At 34.6% G+C, this 13,045-nt stretch overlaps 2 protein-coding genes across 2 annotated transcripts; both read right to left on the bottom strand.

Annotated features, from left to right (window-relative positions):
- Positions 1–2,281: 2,281 nt before the first annotated feature.
- LOC142229938 (uncharacterized) lies at positions 2,282–12,819 on the bottom strand. Its single transcript, XM_075300536.1, has 2 exons — positions 12,435–12,819; positions 2,282–2,869 (listed from the first exon to the last, which is right to left on the bottom strand). Exon 2 carries the CDS (start codon positions 2,851–2,853, stop codon positions 2,308–2,310), a length of 546 nt encoding a protein of 181 aa, XP_075156651.1. The 5' UTR covers positions 2,854–2,869; positions 12,435–12,819; the 3' UTR covers positions 2,282–2,307.
- On the bottom strand, positions 2,960–8,389 carry LOC142231143 (uncharacterized). The gene has a single exon (XM_075301762.1). It carries the CDS (start codon positions 8,387–8,389, stop codon positions 2,960–2,962), a length of 5,430 nt encoding a protein of 1,809 aa, XP_075157877.1.
- Positions 12,820–13,045: the final 226 nt, after the last annotated feature.

The following is a 13,045-nucleotide window of genomic DNA, read 5'->3' on the forward strand; positions in this document are numbered from 1 at the left end:
AAAATTTCAATTTTTTTAGGTTTTGGGTGGATTTTTCAATTTTTTGAGGGTGGTCACGAATTAAAGTCCTTTTCGCTCTAGGACGCATATTTAAGGAGATATGGGCAAAAGAAGTTTTTCATATAAAAATTTCAATTTTTTTAGGTTTTGGGTGGATTTTTCAATTTTTTGGGGGTGGTCACGAATTAAAGTCCTTTTCGCTCTAGGACGCATATTTAAGGAGATATGGACAAAAGAAGTTTTTCATATAAAAATTTCAATTTTGTTAGGTTTTGGGTGGATTTTTCAATTTTTTGAGGGTGGTCACGAATTAAAGTCCTTTTCGCTCTAGGACGCATATTTAAGGAGATATGGGCAAAAGAAGTTTTTCACATAAAAATTTCAATTTTGTTAGGTTTTGGGTGGATTTTTAAATTTTTTGGGGGTGGTCACGAATTAAAGTCCTTTTCGCTCTAGGACGCTTACTTTAGGTGATATGGGCAAAAGAAGTTTTTCATATAAAAATTTCAATTTTTTTAGGTTTTGGGTGGATTTTTCAATTTTTTGAGGGTGGTCACGAATTAAAGTCCTTTTCGCTCTAGGACGCATATTTAAGGAGATATGGGCAAAAGAAGTTTTTCATATAAAAATTTCAATTTTTTTAGGTTTTGGGTGGATTTTTAAATTTTTTGGGGGTGGTCACGAATTAAAGTCCTTTTCGCTCTAGGACGCATATTAAGGAGATATGGGCAAAAGAAGTTTTTCATATAAAAATTTTAATTTTTTTAGGTTTTGGGTGGATTTTTAAATTTTTTGAGGGTGGTCACGAATTAAAGTCTTTTTCGCTCTAGGACGCTTAGTTTAGGAGATATGGGCAAAAGAAGTTTTTCATATAAAAATTTAAATTTTGTTAGGTTTTGGGTGGATTTTTCAACTTTTTGAGGGTGGTCACGAATTAAAGTCCTTTTCGCTCTAGGACGCATATTTAAGGAGATATGGGCAAAAGAAGTTTTTCATATAAAAATTTTATTTTTTTTAGGTTTTGGGTGGATTTTTCAATTTTTTGAGGGTGGTCACGAATTAAAGTCCTTTTCGCTCTAGGACGCATATTTAAGGAGATATGGGCAAAAGAAGTTTTTCATATAAAAATTTCAATTTTTTTAGGTTTTGGGTGGATTTTTCAATTTTTTGAGGGTGGTCACGAATTAAAGTCCTTTTCGCTCTAGGACGCATATTTAAGGAGATATGGACAAAAGAAGTTTTTCATATAAAAATTTCAATTTTGTTAGGTTTTGGGTGGATTTTTCAATTTTTTGGGGGTGGTCACGAATTAAAGTCCTTTTCGCTCTAGGACGCATATTTAAGGAGATATGGACAAAAGAAGTTTTTCACATAAAAATTTCAATTTTTTTAGGTTTTGGGTGGATTTTTCAATTTTTTGGGGGTGGTCACGAATTAAAGTCCTTTTCGCTCTAGGACGCATATTTAAGGAGATATGGGCAAAAGAAGTTTTTCATATAAAAATTTCAATTTTTTTAGGTTTTGGGTGGATTTTTCAATTTTTTGGGGGTGGTCACGAATTAAAGTCCTTTTCGCTCTAGGACGCATATTTAAGGAGATATGGACAAAAGAAGTTTTTCATATAAAAATTTCAATTTTTTTAGGTTTTGGGTGGATTTTTAAATTTTTTGGGGGTGGTCACGAATTAAAGTGAAAGGGTTGGGGGGATTTCAATGCAGAGAAGTGGAGCAACCAGGTGATTTGTTGTTTGGTGAAATACCCCTGTAGAAAGCAAGTGGACTGTATGAGCGGGTTTTGTTGATTATTTCTCAGAGCAATGAGAAACAATCAACAATGTTATGAGGAAGTAACCACCGGAAAGAAAATAAATGATAACACAGGAATGTTTTAGTTTAGATGGTAATACAATGGTTTATTTAAAATATAGAAGAAAGTAAAGGAGAGGAGAAATGGGTTTTGATGCTCACCGTTTGAAAGTTGGAGGGAAAGTGAATACAAAGAAAGCGTCTTAAACCGATGAGAGCTTAGAGTACTAAATTCATTTAGGAAAAATTCACAATAGATTTTTATCGATAATAATTTAGTAAGATTTTACTAAAAGTTATTCAAAATAATTCACATTTATAATTCAAAGCAAAATAGAGAGTACAATTTAATTCATAATTCATTAATCCAAAAATGCAATTCATTAAAGAGTAATTCATTGAAATTCATTAAAAATTCATAAAAGAAAATCATAAATAAATAGTAATAAATTCATAATAATTTGGACAAACGTGAAGTTTGTCCATGCCCCCGGCCTTGCTCTTACGCAAAATCTGGTTGGCATAGGACCGTGGCTAAGGACTTGATGGCTTCTGCGAGCACCTGCTGGTTCAGTTTTGCTTTTGCTGGACGCTTCCTATTCTTCTTATTGGCTCGGTTTGGTTTCGTTGGCCTCCGGGTCGACGAGGCAGGTTGCTGGGCTATCGGATTCTTCTTCATCGTTCGTCTTGTAGTCCTTACAGTACGAGTTACTGTCGGCCGTCGTCGTGCAGATGCATTGGTTTGCGGAGTGGTGTTGGGTCTTCTAGTGGTCGTTCTCGGGGTGAAGCAGGATGGAGTCGTGGCTGTAGGAGTCAAGGAGATCTGAGGGTGAAGCATCGTATGGTGCTGGTAACCGCACTTTCGGCACGTTTGCGAAGAGTGGCAGTTCTCAACAGTGTGGCTTTTCGCGAGGCAGTTCATACAGTACTTGTGATTGCGTACTGTAACCCGTCTATCCGCTACCGTCATCATAATAAAAATAGGACAGTCACGCAAAGAGTGCCTTTCCTTGCAAATGGCGCATTCATAAACCCGATGATACGACATTTTGGGATGAAAGGATCTGTAATGGGATATGACTTTAGTGTAGGAAATGGAAATGGAGTGGGAAAGAAAAAGTTGGGAAAAGTAATGATCATGAGAGGTTCTAATGTTAGGTGGATGAGTCGGAAGGAGTTTGATCTAGAAGTGGTAAGTAGCATAATTTAACAATTGGTCGTGTGATTATCCCGGATGCGATTCTAACATCCGCCACCCGTATATTATCATCGGAACCACGGTGAGTATCAACAATTCGACCTAAACGCCAGTCGTTAGGTGGAAGCAGATCATCCATTACTGCAACGAGATCACCTATCTTTAAATTCGGGGAAGAGTTTTTCCATTTATATCGTTTATGTAGAGTTTTGAGGTAGTCCTCTTTCCACCTTATGGCAAATTGGTGGTGAAGAGCTTTCAACTTCGTCCATCTATTAACTAGTGAAATATTCTGTGCTGGTGTTTCTGGGAAGGACATGATCGGTGACCCTTTTAAAAAATGACCTGGTGTCAGTGCCAACAAATCTGAGGGATCCTCTGAGATTGCTGAGATCGGTCGTGAATTGAGAATTCCCTCTATTCGTGCGAGAATTGTTGCAAATTGTTCAAATGTGAATCGGTGTGCTCCAGCAATGCGCTTAAAATGATGCTTAAAGCTTTTGACCGCCGATTCCCACAGTCCTCCCATATGGGGTGCGTGGGGTGGAATAAATTGCCATTCGAAGCCATGAGCTGAATATTTCTGAGAGATATCGTGAGCTGTCGTTTTAACAAAGCTGGCGAATTCTTTCAGCATTTTCCGACTAGCCCCAATAAAATTTCTCCCATTATCGGAAACAACCCTTTGGGGTAGCCCCCGCCTCCCGACGAATCGTGTGAATGCGGCTTCAAATGCCAGTGATGAGAGTTCCGAGCAAGGCTCCAAATGGATAGCTCTAGTCGCGAAACAGACAAAAATTGAGACGTAGCCTTTTATGATAGGAGATCTTCGCAATGTGGAACTTTTTAGTTCAAAAGGCCCTGCAAAATCAATGCCTGTTATATGAAAGGGAGGAGAAAGAGTACATCTCAAGGGTGGAAGAGGAGCCATTATTTGGCTGCATGATTTCTGTTTAAATATGATGCATGTTTTACATTTATGTATGATACTTTTCACTCTTGGTTTCAGACGTGAGATATAAAATTCTGTTTGTACCATCCTACACATTAGGGTACAATCAGCGTGTGCCAGCACCTGGTGTAAGTGTGACAAATATAAAAAACAGAGACGAGAATTCCCCGGAAGAATTATAGGGTAGCGTTCGTTGTACGACAGAGATGAATCAGCCAGCCTTCCATTCACTCGCATAATATTCTCTTGATCAAGAAAAGGATTCAAACACTTCAATGTGCTCTTATTTTCTATTAATTTAGACTGAAGGAGATTGTTATATTCAACTGGGTAAAATTTACTCTGAGATAATGTGATTAGACGAAATTTCACCAATTTCACCTCATGTTGCGTAAGAAATGGTTGCGAAAGTCTCGATCTCGATTTAATTCGACTGAGACAATTGTTGTAAAATCTAAACATATATGATATTACTCGTAATGCACGAGTATAGGACGAAAATCTGAGTAAGATGTCTGGCTCCTCAATCGCATCATGATATGTGTGAACGGTTGTACGTTTTCCGATCTCCGGAGCCACAAGGGGATTATTTTCTGGCCAGGCTGTGTGTGGCCTAGTCAACCAGTTCGGACCATTAAACCATAAAGAATTATCAACCAAATCTTGGGGCCGGCAGCCCCTAGTGCCTAAATCGGCTGGGTTATCATGCGTGGGAACATGACGCCAAATCCCTTCCGGAACCAGATCGTGAATCTGAGCGGTCCGATTCGCCACATATGTCTCCCAAGACCAAGGGGGTTTCGAAAGCCATCCCAGTACTATGGAAGAATCTGTCCATAATGTTATGGCACTGAATTTAAAGTTTAATGTTGAGACAACGTATTTAACCAGCTTCGCTAAAAGATATGCGCCATTCAATTCCAATCTCGGTAAACAAACTGGTTTAAGCGGTGCAACTTTACTTTTAGCAACAAGCAGATTAGAGAAGACGACAAATTTTTGAGTTTGGCAGCGAATATAAACGCATGCACAATATGCGGCCTGAGACGCATCTGAGAAACCGTGAATCTCTAGTTTGTCACTTGGACAGTATTGTAACCATCTTGGTATAGTAATGGAATTTACGTGAGAAAGATCAGACACCAGCCTCTCCCAGGTTGATTGAGATTCTGGGCTAAGGTTGTCATCCCATCCAATACCTTCGAGCCATAACTGCTGCATTAAGATTTTGGATCTGATGATGACTGGAGCTATCCACCCCGCAGGATCAAATAATTGCGCAATAGCCGATAATACCATGCGCTTTGTCATCAATTGATTACATTCAAAGGGTTCCAATGAATATGTGAATGAATCGGATAAAGCATTCCATTTCACTCCTAAAGTTTTTGTTGAACTTGATTCATGAAACCGCAAGAAGTCTGAATCGTATAAATCTTGAGATGGGATGTGAGAAAGTAATTCCGGGTCATTTGCTATTATTTTCTTGAGAGGAAATCCTGCTTGAGTTAAAACTTCAATTAATTCAGCTTGTGCCTTCAGGGCTTCTTCCATTGAGAAACCTCCCGACAAAATGTCATCAACATATGTCTCCCGCCTAAGAATCTCCGCAACTCTGGGATATTTTCCTTCATACTCAGATGCTAATTGCAATAGAGTGCGTATAGCGAGAAAAGGGGCACAGTTGATGCCAAAAGTGACAGTTTTAAGTTGATAGTCTTTGATAGGACCATCTGTAGAACCCCGCAATAAAATACGTTGGTAGGGTCTGTCATGCGGGTGTAAAAGAATTTGTCTATACATTTTCTGAATATCACCGCAGAAAACGTATTGATATTTCCGCCAATTCAAAATTATAGAGGTGAGATCAGATTGTAAAGTCGGATCCGTATGCAATACATCATTCAGGGAGAAACCTGACTTTGTTTTCCGTGATGCATTAAAGACGATTCGAACTTTTGTCGACTTGTGTTCGGGTCGTATCACCGCATGGTGTGGTAAATAAAATGAGTTAAACTTGCCATCGGAACATATTTCACGAGACGATGTCTCTTCTGCGTGGTCAAGTTCAATGTACTCGTTGAGAACTTCATTGTATTGAGTTCTTAATTCAGAATTCTTGGATAAATTGCGTTCCATATGATTATATTGTGCCATAGCAATAAATCTCGATGAGCCCAAGTACATTGATTGAGAAAACTCTTCCCTAAAAGGAAGTCTCACCATGTAACGACCATTTGAAATTCGAGTAGTAGTTTTTTTATAAAATTCCTCACAGAACGCATCAGCAGCTGAGACGAGATGGGAGGTTGGTACTTCTTCCTGTTCCCAAAATTTTCTCAACAAATCGCTGAGAGCAGTCCCTTCGGATTCGAGAACATTTACAGAGAATGATAATATAGTTTCAGTCCGCATTGGACCACTAAGTACCCAACCGAATATTGTATTATACGCAGAGGTTTCTCCACATATATTCTTTTTGATTCCGTCAATGTTAATGAAACGTTCAGAATCGTTTCCAAGAACCAAATCAATATGGGAAGACTTATTAAAATGTGGATCCGCCAACTCGAGATCGTTTAATTCAGAAGGATTCGGAATTTCGAATGAAACAGTAGGAAGTTTCTTGGTTACATTTGGTAATACAATAGCAGATACGCTAAAACGAATGTCTCGGTTTTTCGAAACTATAACCATCTGGCATAGCTTGTCAGATTTCTGAATTTGACCTCCAATTCCTGATATCTCAAAGTTGGCCTTAATTGTTGGAAGCTGTAATAGGTTCTGGATTCGCTGAGAAATAAAAGTTCGTTGAGAGCCCGGATCTATTAGAGCTCTGACCGTGAAAAATTCTCCCATGTGTTCAATCTGCACTAAAGCAGTTCGAAGCAAAATCATATCATTATTTGAAGCAAAATTTGCTTGAATGTGTGAGGAATTAATTTGCCTTGACGAAGAGGGACCTTCATCTAACGGCAATTGATTTGTAACATTTTTAGTGGGCTTTTGATGATTCTGGCTTTCATTTATAGATTCATTGTTTACAGGACCTCGGTTTTTATTCTCATTGTAATTATTTCTGAGATGAAGCAAACTGTGATGGGATTTATGACAAATAATACAAGTGTTAATGCTTTTGCAGTTCGTTTTGAGGTGAGATGATGAAAGACAATTACTGCAAATTTTATGTTTGTATACCACATCTACACGTTGTTGTGCGGTAAGTTGTCGGAACTTCGGACAAACTCGCAAAGTATGATTTGTTTCACAAAGAATGCATGTAGATGCAAGTTTTTCTTGAGAATGATACGTTTGAATCTTGCCAGAGCCCTGAGATGAGCCTTTAATGGTATGATCAGTTTTATTGGAGATTTGAGATGAGTTGGTATGTTGCTGCTTGGTGTATCGAATACTTGATATGCGTTCAACTACTTCGAATCTATTTATCAAAAATTCATCAAGTTGGTTCCATGTTGGCAATTCTCGATGAGATCTAAGGGATTGTTCCCATAGAGAAAGAGTCTCATCGGGTAATTTAGTAGAAATTAAATAAATGAGAATTGGATCCCAACCACTTACGTCGACATCGAGCGTTCGAAGTGTACATAAACAATCATTAACTGTAGATTGAATCCTTTGAATTGATTCACTGTTCTCTACAGATGCAACGGGTATATTAAAGAGAATTTTTAATTGATTGTCGACCAAAACTCGTTTATTCTCATAGCGAGACTTGAGCGCGTCCCACGCCAAAGAGAAATTCTCATTGCATAAAGTATAACGCTTGACAATTGCTCCAGCTGGGCCTCTGGTCTTATTGCGTAAATGGTAAAGTTTTTGAGCGGGGGTTAATTTCGGATGATTGACATAAACTGCCGTGAACATGTCACGGAACGAGGGCCACTCCTCGTAACCACCTTTAAACACCTCGGTATCACAAGGAGGGACTTTAATATAGCTGTCGTTCGACTCATGAGAGGAGATTGGAACAGGATTTCGATTCTGCGGAACATATTCGGGAATTAGACTATGTCTGGCTTGTTGTCGTGTATGGCCTCCAGATATTCTTAGAATATCTAAAATTTGAGACCTTGCGGTATAATATGCCTCTGAACTGGCATTGAAATTTATCTTAGCATTAGCTTTAATGTCCTTTGGATCAGTAGAGCTTGGAGATAGCATTATAGTTTGGTACGAAGTTTGAAGTTGTTGCCATCTTTTTTCCAAGTCTTCCAATTTGACTTCCAATACAGAGTCCGTTTGGTCTCCGATATCACACTGTTCGAATTGTGTACAGAAAAGTATCAAATATTCACAATCGAAGAGAAATCTGTCGTAAGCAAGAGATGCAGTTCCCGCCGCTTTGATATTTGAAGAACCGCTGGATCCAGAATGTCCAGATGAAGGGTCACTAGGATTATTTGTAGGATTCATATCGGTAACAAATCAAATTATATCGTTATTAAAATCCGTCGACTTAGTCGGGAAAATCGAATCTGCGGGATTTATCGATGGAATAAAACAGAATCGTTGATACTCAGTGAGAATCAAAATGTTTACGTATATGAAATGTAAATGTGAAGTTTTGCGGGTGACCTCCAACCGTTTATTCGCGTTTAATGAGAAAATGTATCCCCTGAACCAATAAACTAATTAGCGGTGTTTGCAAATGTTGCGAAAATATAGTAGTTTACTTGTTCAAGAGAATAACTGATGAGTTAAATATGCAAAGAAATGTAATGAATCAATTTTAATTGATTGCAGTTCATGAAATGTAATTGAAAAAAATTTAATTTTGTTCCCACAAATACCGAGATGTTCTATTTTATATAGAATGTGACGAAATTGACGAATTCGATTTCGATAAAAATTGATTCAAACCAAATTTTCAACAGAAATAGATGATTTTCATAAAAAACAAAGTTTTATCTTTCATTGAGGAGAGAAGATGTTATCAAATTTCATTGAGAGTGTTTCACAGTAAAGTTCGATTTTAGCGAAATATATTGAACTCATTCAAATGAACTATGACTTTCTAAAATTCATTAGAATAGAAAAAAATCATATGTCTCCAAGAAAGTTCAACAATTCCTCCAAATACTCTTGTAAGCACAACAGGCCATATAATAGTAAGCTTCACAGAGCGAGAAATTTAAGTTTCAACGAGAAATATATTGAACCAATTCAAAAGAAATACGACTTTCTTGAGTGTCTTCGAAAAAATCATATATCCTTAATAAAGTTAAAAAATTTCTTCAAATTTCGATATAGCACAATAGACAAATATAATAATACAGCTCACAGAGCAAGAGATGTTAATTTTACAGAGCGAGAAAATTATGTGTTACAAGCCAACTCGGCTTTGAGATTAGATTTCAGTTAGATTTCACTTTTTAATCGTATAAGCAGAGATGTAAATGTTATATTTTATAGCGATAAAAATGTGTTTTATCATCCAACTAGGTTTTGCGATGATATTTTCGACTTTTTAAACATATGAGCAGAGATGTAGTTATTGTTCGGATTCGGAAATTGCGATAAATGTTCACAATTTTCCATATAAGCCGCTAGTTTTGATTTCAAATAATATTCGTTGTATGTTCACTTTACACAATTTACCTGTTATTTTGGTGAGTTATACATAAACCATACGTTGATGTTGGTTTTGAGTGTAGTTGCAATCGTTGATTTGATCAGTGTATATTTTGGGTGACAAAGGAAAAATTTTTCTGAGTGTCGTAATTTTGAATAATTTTCCGTAATGTACTTAATTAAATCGAGAGTTATTTTCTTCAGTGTAATTCAGATTGAAATTGAATTTTCTCTGCAGTGTGTTATGATGATACCGAAGAAAATTTTTTAAAGTGTACTGGGTATGTTTCAATTTTTTTTCGTAGCCAATTTTGATTTTACGCGTATTTTGACAAATAATGTAAATATTTTAATAAAATTTTGGATTTTGTGTGCAAACCAAAATTAATAATAATAATAAGCAATTTTTATATTTTAAACGAGAGATATGATCGAAATTACAAATATTTTTAATGCATTCAGATCAAAATTCGAAAATATTTTGTTGAGTGTATTTGATCGAAATTAGAGATTTTAATAAACTTTGGATTTTTTAATATATTTTGATGAAAATTAGAGAATTTTGCTTTTTGATCAAAATTACTTTTTCGCAGTGTACTTTGATAAAATTAGAGAATTTTCATTTCTTTGTATTTTTTTTTAATAATTTGCGTTTATTGTATTTTAATTAAAAAAATCAATTTATTAAGTTTATTTATTCAATATTATTAATCAGATTTTTTTTTTGAGTGTATTGTTTGAAAAATGTCTTAGTTTTTCAGTGAATTTTAGATTTTTTAATTGTATTTAATTTTTGTAGAGTGCACTTTTATCAAACTTGATATTTGTAAGTGAATTTAATCAAATTTAGCAAACTTTTTTTTTGAGTGTAATTTTATCAAAATCTTGTAATTTTTTGAGTGTATTTTAATCTGGCTTTGCAAAATTGGTTTGTGTGTAGTTTTAATCCAAATTATTGACTTTATAATATTTTTTTTTAAATGTATTTCGGATTTTTAAATTTTTATATATATTTTTTTCAGTGTAATTCGATCAAATTATTTAATTACTTCCCTTTTATAATATTCCTTTAAATTCTATTTTGATGCAAATAATTAATTTTTAGAATATTTCGATCAAACTTAAATTTTACGCGTGTTTTTTTTTTCAAATTAGTATTTTTTCTAAGTGTAATTTGGGCAGAAATTTAATTCTTTCTATATATTTTTTCCCAAGTGTACTTGGACCAATAGTTTTATTTTATGATATTTTGATAATTGCATTTAAACGAAAATGGCGATTTTCCAAGTGTATTTAATTAAACGACAGAAAAATTTTTCACAGTGTAAAGAATTCTTCCACGTGTATTGTTGAAATGTTTATGGTGATGAATTGTTGTGCAAAATTAAATGTACCACAAATGGCTGTATGTGTTTGTATTCTTTTGGGTATTCGTTTCAATATTATTGGGATTTGATTAATTTTTCTCTCTGTGTATGCATTAAAATTTTCGCATGTACCGTATATTAGACACTCAAATAAATTTTTCCATAAATAAATAATATAAATAAATGATATATTGATTTTAATTTCGGTGTATGTTAATATATATTCATGATTTGTAAAAATTAATAAAGTGCAAATGGGATTAGTGCTTGTGCGATTATATAGAGATGATTGTGCAATTGTATGTAATGTGTGTATGTGAAATTGAATGTGTAATACGATCAAACCGGTGTATTGTCTTCTATTTTACTTTCGGTAACATATTTGAAAATGGTGATTATCATGCAATACGCCTTTAATTCCAATTGCTTGAATTCAAGTCAATTTCACACCTTTTTATTATGTTAGTGGGATTAATATGGCAACACACTAAACAACAATGATTGTCATATGATCATATGTACATTGTTATTGTGAAATGTATTGATGAGATCAACCAAAAGAATTGATGAAAATAAACGAAATGAAAGGAAAAAAAAAATAATAATAGAAATACCTGTTTATTTGATGGTGGATAATGGTGGAACTGTTTTTTTTTTTTATTCACAATTTCACTGCTTTCGGAATTCTATGTTCACAAAGTAAATAGCAATGAATTTATTTGCAAAGCAAAAGGGGAAATTCTTCTTCTTGTTATTCTTTTATTTGCTTTTACATTTACATTGCAAAGTCACTGAACTTCGTTTATGCATATGTTGACATGATATACAAACAAACATACATTAATAGAGACATACGCATAAATATTAAATTCTTTGACCGCTTTGACCTTCACTTTGCAAATTTTTTGGACGATTTTTTCTCAGAAATAACTGTTTTGGTACCGTTAAACGGACGGACAACCAGGGAAATTACAGGATTTTCACTTTTTTTCCTTTGCACAAATATAATAAGAAAATTCGCACTTTTGCACTTCAAATTTTTAGAGATATTGGGACATATACATACATACATACAAACAACCGTTTGCAAACACAATTTTTTCGACCGATATAGGGAATATTGCTTCTTTTATTATGTTTTGGCGGATTGGAAATAAATTTTTATGGGAGTTTAGCAAAGTTTTGGGGAATTATTTGAAGTTTGACAGGCTTTTAACGATTTTATTCTAACTTTTACCAATATATTTTATACTTTTTGGGACTTAAACCTTATTTTCTTCACTTTTATATAATTTTTACAAATTTTATCGGACACTTTTCTTATTTTTTACTGTTTTTAATTGACTTTTAACACTTTTTTAAACGTTTTAATAATTTTTTTTTACCTTTTTATAATGTTTTTTTCGCGTTTCACTACCGATCACTCCCGATTTTTTGTGTTTGCATACGTTCGTTTTGTGATTTGTATCACTTACCGGCGGTTTCACACAACTAACTATGGTAAAGAGATGGGGGATTACCTTAGTGTTGTGGATTGTGATGTTAATGTTGATGTTTGTGGATTTTATGGTGTAGTTACCAGTGAACGGCTACGGAGGACCATGAAAGGGTTGGGGGGATTTCAATGCAGAGAAGTGGAGCAACCAGGTGATTTGTTGTTTGGTGAAATACCCCTGTAGAAAGCAAGTGGACTGTATGAGCGGGTTTTGTTGATTATTTCTCAGAGCAATGAGAAACAATCAACAATGTTATGAGGAAGTAACCACCGGAAAGAAAATAAATGATAACACAGGAATGTTTTAGTTTAGATGGTAATACAATGGTTTATTTAAAATATAGAAGAAAGTAAAGGAGAGGAGAAATGGGTTTTGATGCTCACCGTTTGAAAGTTGGAGGGAAAGTGAATACAAAGAAAGCGTCTTAAACCGATGAGAGCTTAGAGTACTAAATTCATTTAGGAAAAATTCACAATAGATTTTTATCGATAATAATTTAGTAAGATTTTACTAAAAGTTATTCAAAATAATTCACATTTATAATTCAAAGCAAAATAGAGAGTACAATTTAATTCATAATTCATTAATCCAAAAATGCAATTCATTAAAGAGTAATTCATTGAAATTCATTAAAA

Source organism: Haematobia irritans, chromosome 3 (genome assembly GCF_050003625.1).
Source record: "Haematobia irritans isolate KBUSLIRL chromosome 3, ASM5000362v1, whole genome shotgun sequence".
NCBI lineage: Eukaryota > Metazoa > Arthropoda > Insecta > Diptera > Muscidae > Haematobia > Haematobia irritans.